This window comes from Scylla paramamosain, chromosome 27, assembly GCF_035594125.1.
Source record: "Scylla paramamosain isolate STU-SP2022 chromosome 27, ASM3559412v1, whole genome shotgun sequence".
NCBI classification, from domain to species: domain Eukaryota; kingdom Metazoa; phylum Arthropoda; class Malacostraca; order Decapoda; family Portunidae; genus Scylla; species Scylla paramamosain.
In genome coordinates, this window is record NC_087177.1 from 14,154,309 (window position 1) to 14,171,808 (window position 17,500).

General features: G+C 36.3%; 3 protein-coding genes across 24 annotated transcripts in view; 2 read left to right on the top strand and 1 right to left on the bottom strand.

Annotated features, from left to right (window-relative positions):
- LOC135114251 (phosphatidate cytidylyltransferase, photoreceptor-specific-like) overlaps positions 1 to 3,196 on the bottom strand; it is a 24,712-nt gene extending 21,516 nt beyond the window's left edge. Inside the window, exon 1 of the mRNA XM_064030056.1 lies at positions 3,152 to 3,196. Coding sequence (XP_063886126.1) covers positions 3,152 to 3,181 — 30 coding nt within the window. The 5' untranslated portion in view covers positions 3,182 to 3,196. The remainder of the gene's footprint in view (positions 1 to 3,151) is intronic.
- The window catches only part of LOC135114252 (clathrin light chain-like), a 19,075-nt gene extending 4,445 nt beyond the window's left edge, over positions 1 to 14,630 (top strand). For 4 of the 21 annotated variants that reach the window (XM_064030058.1, XM_064030064.1, XM_064030062.1 and 1 more), the window contains exons 2-9: positions 439 to 622; positions 3,520 to 3,612; positions 6,938 to 7,141; positions 10,276 to 10,314; positions 10,830 to 10,919; positions 11,177 to 11,288; positions 11,848 to 11,859; positions 13,434 to 14,630. In XM_064030058.1, coding sequence (XP_063886128.1) covers positions 439 to 622; positions 3,520 to 3,612; positions 6,938 to 7,141; positions 10,276 to 10,314; positions 10,830 to 10,919; positions 11,177 to 11,288; positions 11,848 to 11,859; positions 13,434 to 13,608 — 909 coding nt within the window. In that variant the 3' untranslated portion in view covers positions 13,609 to 14,630. The remainder of the gene's footprint in view (positions 1 to 438; positions 623 to 3,519; positions 3,613 to 6,937; positions 7,142 to 10,275; positions 10,315 to 10,829; positions 10,920 to 11,176; positions 11,289 to 11,847; positions 11,860 to 13,433) is intronic. The other 17 variants (XM_064030059.1, XM_064030068.1, XM_064030065.1 and 14 more) reach the window with 7 other exon arrangements.
- A 1,720-nt stretch (positions 14,631 to 16,350) lies between these two features.
- Positions 16,351 to 17,500, top strand: part of LOC135114255 (uncharacterized) — a 72,055-nt gene continuing 70,905 nt past the window's right edge. The window contains exon 1 of one of the 2 annotated variants that reach the window (XM_064030092.1): positions 16,351 to 16,653. The gene's annotated coding sequence lies outside the window, so the exon portion shown is untranslated. The remainder of the gene's footprint in view (positions 16,654 to 17,500) is intronic. The other variant, XM_064030095.1, reaches the window with a different exon arrangement.

The following is a 17,500-nucleotide window of genomic DNA, read 5'->3' on the forward strand; positions in this document are numbered from 1 at the left end:
CCTGAGGAGCACGGGAGACCTCTGGTGTATGGGAGGCTTCTGGTGCACGGGAGGCCTGTAGTGCATGGGAGGTCTCTGGCATTTTAGGCAGGTTGTATAGATCAAAATTTTCCTATATTAATGTATATGGTCCCGTTTGGAAGTGTGTGACACATGATGGCACTACCCAGTTATCCTTGTGTAGTGACTGGGAGTACTATACCCTCTAAATGACCTTGGGACTTGACGATCATTGTGGTCTCTTCCCCCAGTCAAGGCCTCTCTTGGCTAAAGATTTACATTATCTTCAGATAAATTTCTCAGTGTCTCTATGACTGATTCCCTTTGTGCTGGTCATAGAAGAGATGGCATTATTCTCCTTTAGCATTATGCTCAAAATCAAGGTTCGTAATCTGCATTGATACAATTCAGTGATTTAACATAACTTCTTTTGTTCAGGTTTTCAGAATGGACGGCTTTGGTGACAGCTTTGTGCCAGCCCCCACAGAGGGTACGCCAGAAGTAGATCCGGCAGCTGAGTTCCTAGCACGAGAGCAGGACCAGCTAGCAGGGTTGGATGACGACATTATCCCACCAGCAGCAGCTCCACAGTCACAGGAGACTGCCCCTACCTTGCCAGCAGGTGAGGATCAGCTTATATCAAATGTTGACATTACACTGACAGTCCTCTTGTATGAGTGTGCAAGAATGATGGTTTTGCTTGGCTCTTGATATACACAAAAAATTCCATAGTGTATAAAGCTGAAGCATTTACCTATGTTTTATAGCCACAAACATTGGCTGCTGAAAAACAGTGCAGCAGAAGTGAAGGATAGGCTGTGGACAGGCATTTTTATGTTATAGATCCCTGAAGCTCTGTTGGATACTTAATTCAAGTTACTGCATGATATTTTCTTTTGTTATGTTGGTGAAACTAGACATTATCAAATCATCAGAAATCTTTTAGATATGACTGAATAAAACTTGTGATTGTTCAACGTTATGGAACTTAATTCAGCACTCATCAGGTAAACTTGCAGCACTTATATGGTGTGACACCAGTGTTAAATACACTGTGCTGCAAAACTTTTTGAGCAGTACTGCAATAGCAGGCATTATATCTGATATCAACAGATATGCTAAATAAAAAGTCTTTTGTAGTGCATGTACGTGTCATTAATGTCTGCCTCACAGTTTTGTTAATTTTTAGCCTCCAGACTTCAAACTTGTATTATTTTCTCTCTCTCTCTCTCTCTCTCTCTCTCTCTCTCTCTCTCTCTCTCTCTCTCTCTCTCTCTCTCTCTCTCTCTCTCTCTCTCTCTCTCCTTCTATGATGCATTTATAACTGCTATTTTGAAGAATATCACCACAGCCTCCTGAGCAGTAGAGCCACTCAGTTTAACAATAAAGAAATAAACAATAGTTCCTTATATAGTAGACAGTAATGTCTCACTTTATCATGAAACTGTAAATTGTTTAAATTCATGCCTTGAGGATTTTTTGTTTAACACTACAGAATCTTAAGCTGTTCCTTTATGGAAAAGTAGATATTTTTTTACTTCTTGATGATTGAACCTTCATAGTTGGGTAGTACACATCATCATCCAAGTGTGCAAGGTGTGGACATATTAGATGCTCCTCCTCATTGTTGTTCAGATCCAGGTGGGCCCAGCATCACTATACAAAGCACACATGCATGGTATGGGTGAAGGGCAAAGTTGATACCACTGCTACTGTCTGCTGGAGGCACAATACCATTACCACACACTGTCTCCTTCACCAATGCAACTCTGTTACACAACTGTGACTGCTACTGTCATTGTGATTCGTCTTCATTTTTTCATTCTACTGATGCAAATTTAAGCTGCAACACCACAATACTGATTTTGAGGAAAGGCTTGCACCCCATTCATCTGCATCTGGCCTTGTCAGCTCATCATAACAGATGCAAGACTGGGGATGGGTCTGTTGTAGGGTACCAGTTCTACATTCGTTCCCTCATGTTGAGAGGTCCATGTAAGCTAGCACAACTGAGCCTCTCACAAGGATGATTAATGAGGATCTGTTGGCCCTCCTTTGAGAGGCCCAGCATCTGAGATGGATTTCAGTTTAGTATGAGGAAATGCTTGTGTTTGTATCTGCATAGGGCACTTGTCTTGGATACCCTCCTTGTGGGGATATTAGCTTGATATATAGACGGAAAGATAGTGTCAAGAAAATAACTGTACAGTTTTTGTTAGGGAAGCAGTAATTTGGATTATACTGAATATATAAAAACACCTCTATTTCTGTTGACTCAAATGTGCAATTTTTATAGTAAGCCTAAAGTGCCTAATTTCTAAGGGAATGGATTTGAAAAGTTGAATCTGCCTAGTTTATAATTGAAACACAACACACACACACACACACACACACACACACACACACACACACACACACACACACACACACACACACACACACACACACACACACACACACACACACACACACACACAAATACACAGGAGAATTAATTCACTCAGTTTCCACAATTGTTCTGCTTCAGTTGAAAATGTGGTGTGAATTGTTGAAGTATTTGACATTGATGTGGTGTATTACAGTTTGAAATGCTGTTATGTATTTCACTTTCAATTGCATGAGTGTATGATGCATTATGATTGTAGCCATGAGACAGCTGACTACAGCCTCCCTTAATCCCACAACAAAATTAAAAATATATTTGACTTAAAAAAAAAAAGTGTTGGGAGACCATTGCTAATGCATAAAAGTAGAGTCAGCTTATACTTTATGTTTTATTGTAAAGTGTAGCCTTTTATAAAAGTCCTGGCTATGGCCTGCTTATTATTTATTATTATTTGCACTTTTACTGGTGACCAAATTGTTGCCATATTTCAACTACTTGAGTTTTTATCTTTCTTGAGTGTGTGTTCCTCTTTCCCTGTTTCATCCTGTGTTTATATCTTTGTTTGCACTCATTCATAATTCTAGCTACAGTTTTTCTAACATTTTTTACCACAGTGTAAAAATATATTTTCTTTGCTAATTTTAGTTTGTTTAAAAATGGCTCATAATTGCTTTGGACATTTATAATTCAGCTTTCAAAAGCATAGTAAGCCACATATACATCCTATGATCATATTGACATTTTATGAAATCTTGAGGTATTTACCTTTTTCGTTAAACTGTTGAGTAGTGGCATTCTCTTATATACCTTACACAAAACCTTGAGCCCTAGTGATTGTATGGAGTGGATGAATGATCAAATGTATTGTTTGCTGAGATTTCATATATGTATTATTTCATGTTTCTCTTTTCAGTGCTATGTATCCATATGTAAAGTCAAGACATTAAGAATTGGAAAAGTGTAGCTAGCATTTATGGAAAGGCATGCCTCTGTCTTTGCCTTTTATTACACTCAGATGATTACAGAACAGGCTACTTATTTTGGCTTCATATCCTCATCTATGACTATATCCAACTAGAATTTCTGTTGTGTGGTGCATGATATGATAGTGCATGGTAATGTCTTATCTTCAGGCGATGATGCTGACTTGTTTGGGGCTGCCCCTATGAATGGGGGCCCTGACCTTGGCAGCTTTGAGATGCTGGGTGGAGATGAGGTGCCCCAAGGTTAGTGTAGCTTCATCTGTGTCACTTTGGACTAACAACACTGCTGCCACCAGTCTGTTGGTGGTGACCTTTGCCCTCAAGGACACTACTAATTTATGTTATTGTTTAATATGATTTGATGGTTTTCTTACCCTCACCTATCTCACACAATATACACATACACTCAGCCATTTTAAAAAAACAAGTTACTATCTCTTGATAATTTTTTGAATTTTTACTTGTAGCATTAATGCAGAAATAAAGCCAAGTGAGGCTCACATGTCAGCTTGTGCATCTGCATTTAAAAGCAACATGAGGTCTCACATCAGTCTTTCTGTATAATTCTGGAATTCAAGTTTCATAATTAAATAGCTTTATAGGCAACTGTGCATATGACGGTGTACTTCCTGTGATAACCTTCTCACCAGGGTGCCTTCACATCCTTATCATTTGTTTTGTATATTCTTCCATTACCTCAGGTATGTTTAGCTTATTTTTGGAGATTACTTAAATTCAATTCATGTAAGGCTTTTAACACATTACACTTTTATTTTTTTTATTAATATTCTCAGGATCCTTCATGATCCAGGTCAGTAATTTCACAAGCATAATTGGGTGACTGAATTACAGCACTGTTGTTTTAAGATACTTACTCACTTTGATTCTGGACTTGCAGTGAAGTAAAACCTTCATGGTAATAGTGTGAAGTGCAATTTTTGTCATCAGTGAGTATCCCAGTGAAGTGACATTACCTTGGTTACGCGTCTCCTATGAAGTGCATCTTTTTCACTTTGCTTTCTGAATACCGGTGCCAAGTACTGTAGTAAATTTAAGGTTGTTTGCATGTTTACCTTAATTTTTCAGTGTGTGTAGTTGCGTATTTAGAAATACACTAATCACATTGTCAGGAATACTTATACATATATCTGCCAACAGAGCCTATTTGAATCTGGATGATAGAAATACGTCAAACACTGTTATTAATTAATTACCATCACATGTTTTTGTTTTATTTTTTCTTTTAACACTCTCCTGATAGTTTTCTCCATTAATATTGTCCCAAATCAAACTGCTGTAAATTTTTTTATAGAATTATGTTTTATCTGTCTTTTCTTCATGACTTAAAAGTGTTCCATCTAATTTGGTTAACTGTCTGTCTATTTATCCATTTGTCTGCTATTATTACTTCTTGAAATGCCTCTTTAGAGGGTTTCCACTTGCTTCTGTCTAGATGTCTTGTTCTTAGACTCTCTCTCTCTCTCTCTCTCTCTCTCTCTCTCTCTCTCTCTCTCTCTCTCTCTCTCTCTCTCTCTCTCTCTCTCTCTCTCTCTCTCTCTCTCTCTCTCTCTCTCTCTCTCTCTCTCTCTCTCTCTCTCTCTCTTCCCCACCTGCCCAAGTGCCTTGTACCATGATATACTGTATTATTGTGCAGAAGTTTTCAAAGGGTATATCTTGTGTACAAGAATTCATCAACAGTGTTTGTTCTCTTCTAGTATTCCCCTCTCATCTCATTTTCTTTCATTTTCCTCAACCAGCCACTTCCTCTTATTGGTATCAGTGCCTATTAATTTATTTATACTAACTATTCACAACTTCACATTTATTGTACATGCATTCTAAGTGCTTAAGAAAGAATGGAGAAATTTGACAAATGAAGATGTGCTTGAGACTGTCTGATCTGCCCCAGCCTTCACAGTTGTTGTGATGAGTGTGTAGTTAGAAGTATGAAGGTTTGTGGCACGGTGACCAAGGATAGTGTTGTGTCTAGTTCGGTGTGTTAGGACAAGCAAAACCCTGCCATTGACACTACATACCCTACTCACACTTGAGCTGGAGAAGGTCATCATGCTGCCTTTCAGCTGTGTAATTTGCAGGGTTCATGACTAAAGTTGTTGCACACCCATCTGGTAATGACACTTAAGCTACAGCCACACTGGCAGTGGGTGTGAGCAAGTGGGTGGGAGGGTGAGCAAGTTGCCACATTGACTTGGCCACACTGACAGCAAGTGAATGGGTGGGAGTGGCCACAGCCTATTCTTCACACATATTCTCTCTGCTTCTCTGTAGGCACTTTCAGTTACAATATTTCTAAATATTTAGTACCTAAAATTTCTGTTTCTAGGAATTAGTATGTTGTCAGTTGTTTGTTTTTATTTGTTAAAGAATTCAGTGGTTTGTCAATTAAGGACTGTTTTATGGCAAGCTTTGATGTCATCTTTTTACCTACCAGTCTTCCATAACATGAAACTATTGACATACAGTATGTACATGATAGAACAGATACAGTGCAGGGTTTTAATACAAAACAATTCAAGGATTTGTTAAAGCTAGCAATTGAGAACACAGTTTCATAATTAATGATAATTATTGCAAACAATGTGATGGTGTTGCATGGGTTACCTTATGGGCCCTGCTTTAGCAAATGTATCCCAAATGATTGGTGTGAGTGAAACTTCTATAATTAGCCATGCTATGTCCATGCTGGGCAACAAACTGCCTGCACCAGTTGAGTGACAAAAGTCAGCTCACAATGCTTCTCACTGCAGGCCATGTGGCCCACCCATGCCCACTCACTGTCAGTGTGGCCACATCTGCTTGATGCAGGGGTCCTTCTTTTCTCACTGTTAGTCACACTCACCTGCTCACCTGTAACTGCTGCCAGTGTGGCTGTAGCCTGAGTAATGAAGGTGGTGTAAGTAACCAGGAGGAAATGTGTGATGTGATTAATTGATTACTTAACATTTTTTTTTTTTTTTTACAGTTTTATGAGTTAATGATATGGCCTTCTGAAGAATAATTTGGATTGTGCATATAGCTGAATATTTGATATGTTAAGAATTATGGGTAGCATTTTTTACAGGGAATTTCATACTATTTGATATCACAGTGAGGAATTGTCTGTTAAAAATGGTATGAGTAATGATCAAGATATATTTTATCAATGTATGTGACTACTTGCACTCTAATGGTCCTATCTGCTGGTGGCAGGGTGCTTTGTCTTGATATTTTCAATTTCATTCTATACATATGAATTGTTACATGACTTGTGCTCTTTTTAACTATGGTCTTTACTTCTCTTGGATCCCTCACTATATCAATATGCATGTAAGAAGATTAATCTCATAAAGTAGAATGTCTTTCATGTGTACAGATATAAAGAAGGCTTCACTAAACCTACTCTGAAGTTCATAAAAAATATTTCACTTCCTGGTTCTAAGGTTGTAAGCATGAGGAGAGCTTGACTGAGCAATTCCAGTCACTTTAATGAAAGGATGACTGCTTTGATACTCCATGTGACAGCTGTTGAGTAAAAGAAGGGAGGGATTATTACTCATTTCTGACCTAGCAGGAGCAGCAGCTGATGCCCCATCAGCTGAAGCAGTTGCAGCTGAGGAAGCATTTGCTGAGCCAGCTTCTGCTGTAGCAGCTCCTGCTGAAGCAGCTCCTGAACATGAAGGGAATTATTCAGGCTTTGGGGCAGACTTTGGGGGAGCTTCTGTGCCTACTGATGATGCTGCTGCCTCTGTCGGGGATCTCTCTTTTGTGGGTGGTGAGTTGATGTGGGATGAACAGAGGGGTTTCTTGCCTCCTGCATTTCTAGCATGGTGTGCTATCCTTGTCTAACACCTCTTCATACGCACTCACCCTGCTTTGGGCAATCCTATCCTTTTTCACATTAAAATAGAGCCTCTAGTTGACTAAGTCTTGATCATCTGAGATACACATATGAGTAGATGTATCTTAAAAAAGCCTTGAGTGTGAATGACATTATAACAATTGATATACGAATCCAGTTTTGTGCTCTTGTATTCATATTCACATTATCACGTGTATAAGTTTACATAGTCTAAGTTTCTTTGTTTACTTCTTTTTTTTTTTTTTAACAAATTGTAGGAACCTAGACTATCCATTTAGATTGTTTGTGGAAAGTTAACAATGTGTGCATTTTGTGGGAGCATTTGCAGTGAACATGAACTACTCATTGCATGCTGGCAATAGATCAGGACTACTGGTATGTTCCCTTATCCCAGGCTCCATTGTGGCCTAGACTGTGTCCGTCACTTGACATACAGCAGAATGTTATGGATGATAAAGTGTCACCTTGAATATACAAATAATATATAAAGATTACAAATGCTTCTGTTCTGTCTTTTCATAATATCTTTCAATGGGGATCAGTGACAGTATATTTGACAGAGTAATCTGAAAAGGGCCTCTATCTGATCAGTACTTTTTAAGATTTACTGTTGCTTTTTGGTTCATGTTTTTATATTTGATTTGAAGTATTGTTTTATTTTCTGTTTATATTTTATTTGAAATATTGTTTTAATTTCTGTTTATGTTTTCATGTTTTCTCATTGTGCATTCATGTATACTCTAATCATTAAGATTTGTGTATAGTGTCTGGTTATTCTGTCAGGATGAAAGCTTTGTCCATTATATTTCTCCTTTTTCTAAATTAAGAGAATTTTGTTAATGACGAGACCTGGTTCATTAATGTTTATAATCAGTTGTTCTGATTAGTGATGCTTATTTGCTCCCTAGTGGCAGTGGAAGATCTATCAGATAGACTGGTGTTGGCAGTTAGCTAAGAATTGCTTTTTGGTTACTTTCAGTAACTTCAGTTGCTTATGGTGAGCTGGGGTGGGTGACAGTCTTGCTCAGAAACTCAGGGGAGCATTATTCATTGTGATGAAACTATATCCTGTATTCACTTTTTCCCCCTTGTCAGGGAATCTCAGGCTGATAGTATACAGATATATAGATGTTGATCAATCTTGAGGAACCAAAGGGATATTATGTTCTTTTTGTGATTTTTATTAAGAATATGCTCTGCAGGATAAAAATTGGGATTTAACTGCAGATCTGTTTGCACATGAAACTTTTGGCTTTAGGCAGGGGAAAGGTTTGGGTTCGTAAATGAGTTTAGAGGAGTTAAGAATAAATGTGAGCATGAGTAATAGTTTTATGAAGAAAGAATGAAGTATACCACCAGCATTGCAGACAAGCGTTCCTGCTCCTCTTAATACACACTATACTTATCTTTTAGCGATCACTCTTATTAGATTAAGTGCAAGTCCTTCAATGTATATCTGACACCTAAACTGGTAGTGACATCAAGAACCTCGCCACAGACCTGCATACCCAGTCCACTATTTGTAATATAGCTGCTGAGATCCCTGATGCCCCACACAGACTCCTTTATAATCCTTGGTAATTTAGAACCTTTCTTTCACTATTACCCTCCCATGATTGCTGTAAAAACATATGGTCACTCACTGTACTCTGGACATTGTTGCTGTATCATCATCACCATTATATATTATCTTTTACTTCCCAGAATACCATGGTCATATGTAACTTCTTTTGTGCCATATCTTAATTCACTCTCTCCTTGTTATGTCCTTGCATAATATTTCATCCTCTTCTATTCTAAATTTTAATGTTCTGGCTCATTCCTTCCTTGTACTTATTTCTCAAGATCCTCGTATAAGTTTCGTTCATTCTCTGAATGTATATTTCATAAAAATTTTGATGAAATGTCATTCTTTTCACAATCCATTTCATCAATAACATGTTGCATTATTTTTGTGTTTTTTATGATGTCTTACACTATCATTGTAATGACATGAACCTGCGTCCTTTATTCTATTGGTTACATTGCATCTCACTTCTTTATCCATTCTTTATTGGATCCTTACAAAAATTATTCATCCAGCTAACATTTGATCATTTAAATCAATAAATAACTAAAATTTTCTGGAGTTTTTGTAAGAGTAGACAGGCCTTGATTTTTTTAAGCTAAATTTTAACTTCTCTTCCTCCTCCTGCCATCTCCAACATTTTTAATATCCTGAACATTTAACCAGTTTAGTTTATCATTAAACTTGTCTCAAATTGTGTGAAGACATTTGAAGATATGCAGGGTGGGAGGCAGACAGGGTAAAACAGAAGATGGAGGATGAACAGCTCTGTGGACTGGTTATCATCTTCAAGTGATGCAAGGTTTAACCAAGACTACAGTGTCTTCAAGATTGGTATACAGTGAAGGATGTTTTTGTGCAACTATCACTCCACACCACTAAGAGGTCCAAGTGGTTGGCTTTCGATGCATGGAATACACCACCTGGCTCCAGTGTGTGCATGCCAACTTGCAGAGGCCATAGGGCTCTCTGCCAACACCACTGCAGTGAAGGAGAATGCATTGAGGTGGCTTTCATGTAATATGTTGTTATGCCTCACATTCTACATTTTACCCTAATATTAAGTTTTGTACTATGAGTATGTAGAATCATGATATGCTATGTACAGTTACTCTGCTTTAGGTTGTCACCAGCATCACCAGTGTTCTATCTTGCATTTCCTTTATTGCCAGCATTTGAACTGCAGATTCTTCTTTCATACATTGAAATTTTCATCACCAACATACTGTCTTTATATGAAATGTATACTTATTTGTAATAATTAAATTACTGTGGTGTACTTATTCAAGATTTCTGTGTTCTGGTATGGTATAGAAAAAATATTGCTATATGAGTATCATCTTACTAAAACTTTACTAACATTAAGAATTTCACCATTAACATTTTTATGATTAAGACACTTTATTGTAAGACTTGATTTTTTTTAAAGGAAACATAATTGAGTAACAGATCGATTAATGTATATTATTGACATTTGTAGATACTTCAGCAGCAGAACCTGTCCCTGCACCTCCCATGGGTAGGTTTTCTTCTTTTTAAGGGGGGAGGAAGGGTAGGGTTAGGAATAGATTTTCTTGGAACATTTATTTGTGGTAAAGGCAAAGGTCTTATGTAAAATTAAGATATGCAAGATATACAGAATGTAGATCTAATATGGTTTCTATTCTTTATATGGTTGGAGTTTAATCAAGTATTTTACTCTTTAAAAGTAGTAAATATTTTGTTTTTAATGGACTGTTTTTAGAGTGTTAATAGTTGTGACACTTCTTCAGTTTCACACACTTGTATTGGTATAGAAAACTAGGCCTATCATTTCCTTCAGTGCCTGGAATGGTATGGATTTTGTGCATTATTTTCTTTAGTTTATTGTTACTTAAGAAGCCTCATTGGTATACTATAGAAAGTAAGTAATTTTTACATTCGGAGGCAATGAGAATGTTGGGAATATTTTTCAAGGGGTATATTACAGATTTGTTCATCTGTATTCACTTTTATGTACACTAGAACATTATATTGAATTTTGAATACTTTCAGCATACTCACCAGTTCCAACCATACCTAAGGAAGAGCCTGAAAAGATTAGGATCTGGCGTGAACAACAGGAAGTCCGTTTGAAAGAAAAAGGTTAGAAAGTTCCATCTTTATTATTTGTAAAAAGAAAAAAAAAAAAAAAGAGTAGTATCTACTCTTATTCTTATGTATTCTTCTCTTCGTGTCAATTTTGTGTTCTCTCCAGGCCACTGCTTGATCCTAGAATTGGCATTATTACACACTTATGATGATTATCAATGAAGGGAGAACAAGTACCAACTTTTTCAAATTTGTATTAAAATTTTTATGATTGTTTTTTATATGTATATATTATTTTTACTTCCTAACAGATGCGGCTGAGGAGCTAAACAAGGAGGAACTGAAGGAGAAGGCCCGGAAGGAACTAGAGGACTGGTACAAGCAACACGAGGAGCAAGTTGCAAAGACCCGTCAAGCAAACAGGTTAGTCCCACCAAAGTCTTTTCGCTCAAACCTTACTGTTCTTGTATAACCACATTCACACAGCAAATGGATGAGCCTCAAAGAGATGTTTTACTGAAAATTAATTTTTTCTTGCATCTAATTATTTATGTGTGTTTTGAGTGCACATCACCCAACCCTTCATTGAGGATATAGGCCAGGTATAGAGATTGGTAGATTTTTATTTTGAGGAAGGTGCCAAACTGTCTGGATGCAACTGTGTTCGATGTTTTGTAGCTCAAACATAAAAATATATAGTGCATATTTTTTACAATAATATTCATAGAAAGGTGGTAAAAAAAATATTGTAGTGGACTGGTGGATGAAACCTCTCAACAGCAGTAACTTCAATATTGAAAAGGTAGAAAGCAAGTCCACATTCAAGAAAAGTTACTCTGTAAAGCAAAGTAGGTTTGCTTGCAATTGCAAGTGTGCCTTATTAGGTAGTGTGTTCATAAGAATGAAGGTTTTATATAGGTTTTGCAGCAATAACGATCTTTATTGTTTTAACTGATTTACACCAAAAATTTCATGCTACAAGGGAGGCATGCAAGTAAGTGCAGAATGTGCATGATTATTTCTAGTTGCTTGTAAATAAATTAAATTTTAGCATAGTGTTCTGGTATTTGCCAGTATTGAGATAAGTTACTTGTTGTAGTAGAGTGGCAGTATGTCCTTTGCAGTAATTTCATAAGAAACTTGTGTCTTACCAGAAACACTTTGGACAAGTAATGGAACTCATGGGGGAAAAAATGTATTAGGCAGAATAATTTATATATTTTTTTTATTTATTTATTTTTTTTTTTGTGTAAGGCTTTTGCCTTGTGCAACAAAAAGTTATGAAAAAAATGGTCAATGGAGGTACCAGTTCCAATGGATTATAATAAAAAAGTATTACATAAAATTTGTGAGTAAATTGAAAAATTACAAGATGAAAATAGGCAAAACCTTATTTAATATGAAAACTAATGTCTGATAATGAATATCAACACCTTAAAATTGACAATAAGAGCTTGGTGTAATGAGATGGAGTGAGCTGAGCCTCCTTTCAAGCCTTGTGAGGAGTATGAGGTACTATGCTTCATCAGAATAAACAAGTCACACAATAGGATATGCACAAGTCTGTATTCTCAAACATTTTGGTGTCTTATCTTGGCAACATTTAACAGACTGTAGTGGAAGTATTTGTGGCTTTCGAAGGTTTTAAAGGTTCTAATGACAGTTTAACAAAGGTTTTCCAGTGCAGTGAGAGAAAACATCCATGAAAATATGATTCATCAACTCATTGGCCTTTAATTTAAGATTACCCCTTATGAAAGGCCAAAGTGTTTAAGAATACCAGCCATAGTCATGCTTGAGAATTTATCAAGGTAACCAACAGATGATTGTAGAAAAGCAAAATTCCTATCATAGAATAGATTTAGTCCAGAAAAAGGTTACAATGCATGAAAAGTAGTCTTCTGAGTACTTTAGAACTTGAGATTAAGCTGCAAAATATGTTGAATTCCAAGATTGGTGAGAAATTGGACTATATCTGAAGAAAATATGTGTGGATCAGTTTCACTTGAGATTAACTTACTCAAAGTCTTTATTTACTTTGTGATTTAAATGTAGATTTGTTAGTATGTATGTGGTTGTTGCAGCATGAATGCTGGCCATTTATCTGATACTTCTCTTCTAAAGTGTTGAACCATTCCACAATTTGCTACTCCTAAAGTTTGAGACACAGTAGGGAAGTGAATAAGTGATATTGCAAAGTTTATCTCACCTACTTGAATGGAGTCACCTTGTCATTGATAAGTCACAGAGTGAGTTAATTGAATGTCTAGGTACCTTCTACTTGATATGTCAGTTCATGATGCATATTTAATAGCAGAATGTTGCAAGATGTGTAGATAACCAAGAAAAGGCCTCTGTGTTTAGGTTAAAGAATTTGTATTTCTAATTGATTAATTATGTAATCAATAAATTCATTTATTTGTGAGAATTTATAATAAGATTTTGTATAAAGTAAATGTATTATTGCTTCATTGAACAATTTCAGTCAAGATTGTAAGGGAAGATGAAGAAACAGCACTTGGCTGAAAAATTGCATCAAGATTTTTAAATAGACATTTTCTTTTGAAGGTCTGCTGAGAAGGAGCTGGTGGCTGACATTGGCAAGATGGAGCCAGGTACGGAGTGGGAGAGGATTGCTAAGCTCTGCAATTTCAATCCCAAGACCGCAAAGTCATCCAGAGACATTTCTCGCATGCGATCCATCATCCTGCAGGTGAAACAGAACCCACCACTAAAAGCTTAATGAAAAGTGATGTTTTGTCTCCCACTGGTTTGTAATATGAATCTGCTTACCTAAACAACATTGGACTTAATATGCTACAAACTCTGCAGTGTGTTTCGCATCTTTTTGTATAGGAATGTGACTCATTGTTGAACCACTGCTATTCAAAACCAATCAGAAATTAGTTACATAACTGGTGTAAAATTTGTGTTCATAACAGCTTTAAGAGCATTTGATTAATTTGGATTAGCATGTTGGATATTAAGAGACTGTAACATACATATTTAGATGTAGAAATCTGTTGAAAGTTTTTGGTATGTTGCATCTATATTTATACATTATGTAATTCATTTGTACGTTTTGTGATTACACAATCTTGTGTTCCTTTCATATGGATCACAAATGTGTACCAGAGACATAGGTATTATAATATAGTTGAATGCAAGTAATGCATGCATAGACAAAGTCTGCAGTGTATATAGGTACGTAATCTCAACATGAATTTTTTTTTTTTGAGCCAGTACCAACAAGAAATGATGGTGTGATTACATCAGTGGAACATGACTGCAGTAAATATTGTAAGGTAGCCATGTGAGTCATGCTGCTTGAAATTATGTTTTAGATTTTTCCTCAAGTAAAACCCTTATATCTGAGGATTTCATATTTTGAATTCAAAATTATTTCACTGATGTTGGACTGAGGTATCATAAATTTTACTAACCCTCATTTTGGTTCTTGGTGCTATCCTTGCTCTGGAAGCAGATGAATTAGTCAAAACATAACCAAACCAACATGCTTATTTTTATTTAAATAAAATACCTGATTACTGAATAAAGAATATTGATGAAAATAAGTGGTATAAGACGTTACTTTTGTTGTGACTGTTTTTACTGCAGGACTGTATAAATTAGAAGCGACAAGTAGCAAGATGATTTATTGTTACACATTCCAAATATTTATAGAATTTGGATGGGATATATACCTATTTGCCAATGCATAAATAATTACTAGCTGTGTGAATAAAGAAATATATGCGGTAACTATATACTGGTTTGATTGATAATCATTTTTATTACTTAGGAATTTTTTATTACAGTAGAACTTTGGAACAAGTATCAAAGCATAACTATGATCAACACCACTTTAAAGTTACAGGTGGAAATACTTTTTTTGTTTTCTAATAGAGAAAATTTCCATGGATGTTTCAAGCACACAAAAACCCACGTTTGGTGTTGAACATTTAATTGTGTGTGTGTGTGTGTGTTTGGCACCTCGCTTCATCAATATGCGTCTTTTTCTCCATGAACGGGCCTGTCGCCTATGATGTCATACACATTATGTCTTTTCCTCCTCCACATTGGCAAAGCAAAGAATATCACCAGTTATCCCATACACGCCTGCACGTGTTACTGCAACTCCTTCCCTACCTGATTGTTATTGAGCTGATGTTTGTTACCTTTTTCATCACTACATCACTATTTGACTTTCAAGGTTGACAGTATCTCAAAGCTGTGTGAATAAAGAAATATATGCGGTAACTATATACTGGTTTGATTGATAATCATTTTTATTACTTAGGAATTTTTTATTACAGTAGAACTTTGGAACAAGTATCAAAGCATAACTATGATCAACACCACTTTAAAGTTACAGGTGGAAATACTTTTTTTGTTTTCTAATAGAGAAAATTTCCATGGATGTTTCAAGCACACAAAAACCCACGTTTGGTGTTGAACATTTAATTGTGTGTGTGTGTGTGTGTTTGGCACCTCGCTTCATCAATATGCGTCTTTTTCTCCATGAACGGGCCTGTCGCCTATGATGTCATACACATTATGTCTTTTCCTCCTCCACATTGGCAAAGCAAAGAATATCACCAGTTATCCCATACACGCCTGCACGTGTTACTGCAACTCCTTCCCTACCTGATTGTTATTGAGCTGATGTTTGTTACCTTTTTCATCACTACATCACTATTTGACTTTCAAGGTTGACAGTATCTCAAATTTAACAGAAGAATCAAAACAACGTTTGACTTTGGATGATGTTGGATCTTTCATGGAAAAGAAATCTGCTTCCGCATTGACTCATGGACCAAATGATGCCATCGAGTGAAATCATCCCACCTCTTGCTTGGTTTGACAGCGCGGTTTCTTCTTTAGATTGCATTATTAATTTAATTAGTAAGTACTCAATGAAAGTGAAAAAAAAAGGTATGTCATAGAACAACTGAAACCGTGAATATATATATATATATATATATATATATATATATATATATATATATATATATATATATATATATATATATATATATATATATATATATATATATATATATATATATATATTTTTTTTTTTTTTATTTATTTATTTTTTTTTTTATTTTTTTTTATGTAGGAAGGACACTGGCCAAGGGCAACAAAAATCTAATAAAAAAAATGCCCACTGAAATGCCAGTCCCATGAAAGGGTCAAAGCAGTGGTCAAAAATTGATGAATATATATATATATATATATATATATATATATATATATATATATATATATATATATATATATATATATATATATATATATATATATATATATATATATATAATGTACCCTATTAGACATTTTATTCAAAGTATACACACCATGCGATAAATGTTCAAAATAGACAAACTGGCTACTTCAGCAAGAGTCTCGGCCCGCGCCAGCAGCACCTTTATTACTTGGCCCGCGCGGTGCGCTCAAAAAGTACCAGACCAGTCTCTGTACTCAAGCACTGCGAGGAGGGTTGAATACCTAAAATTGCGACTTATCTCTCATGTTATCTGAGCGTTTCAAACTAGTCGTTGTGTTTCTGTTGTGGAAGATACACGGTATCTAGTGCACGTCGCTCTCTAGTGAATATTGACGCATGTGTTGTAATAGATGGACAACACGAGGAAAACATCCTGTGGAGGTACTGAAGTGATTTTGTTTTACTGGAGCACATTTTGACGTGTTGACTGTGGGGGCTTTTAGTGACTGCAGGATTAGCAATCAATATCTTCCATTGTCATCGTCAGCAGTAAACATGGTGAGTCCAATTTATTGGCTTAAGATCATTCATCATCTTGTTCGTGACTCAACATCTGAGTGTATAATCTACTCGTAGTGATATGCAAATAATATCTTTCCCCCTTACCCCTATGAATGTCCTGATTTTTTTTCCCTCCATCTTCTCGTGTTTCTCATTCATCTTTCCTTTCTTTCTAACCTAAAATTAATTCTCTCTCTCTCTCTCTCTCTCTCTCTCTCTCTCTCTCTCTCTCTCTCTCTCTCTCTCTCTCTCTCTCCATGGCTAATCTTTAGGACATGGCTTGTGAATATAATGAATAGCACTACTACTGCTACTACTATTACTACTACTACTTTATTGCTTTATTTGGAATGTTGTGTGCTGGTCAAATGTAAGGCGGGATGGAAGGGGCAAGGAAGGAAGGAAGGAAGAGGGAGGGTGGATGGCGGAAGGTGGGGAGCGCAAGGCTGACGGGGAGTAAATAACAAATTGTGGCTGTCAGCGTGATGGGGCGGCAGATGGTGGTGAGAGAGAGAGAGAGAGAGAGAGAGAGAGAGAGAGAGAGAGAGAGAGAGAGAGAGAGAGAGAGAGACGTTAGGGTAGCTGTTGATAGAAGGGAAATGCATTGAGATGTTTTGTTGTTGTTAAGGTGGTAGTAGTAGTAGTTTTGATCGGAAACATTAAGCCTTAAAAAAAATATATATTGATTTAAGAGCACAAGTGGATAGATTTCAGTCTAGAGAAATAACAACTAAACAACACAGAAACACGCGAGTAATTCTTCCCAAACATGCTTTTCCATAAAGATGACAACGATTAGGACGACTACTCTGAAATACCTCACGTGGTTTGGGTGAGTGGGTAG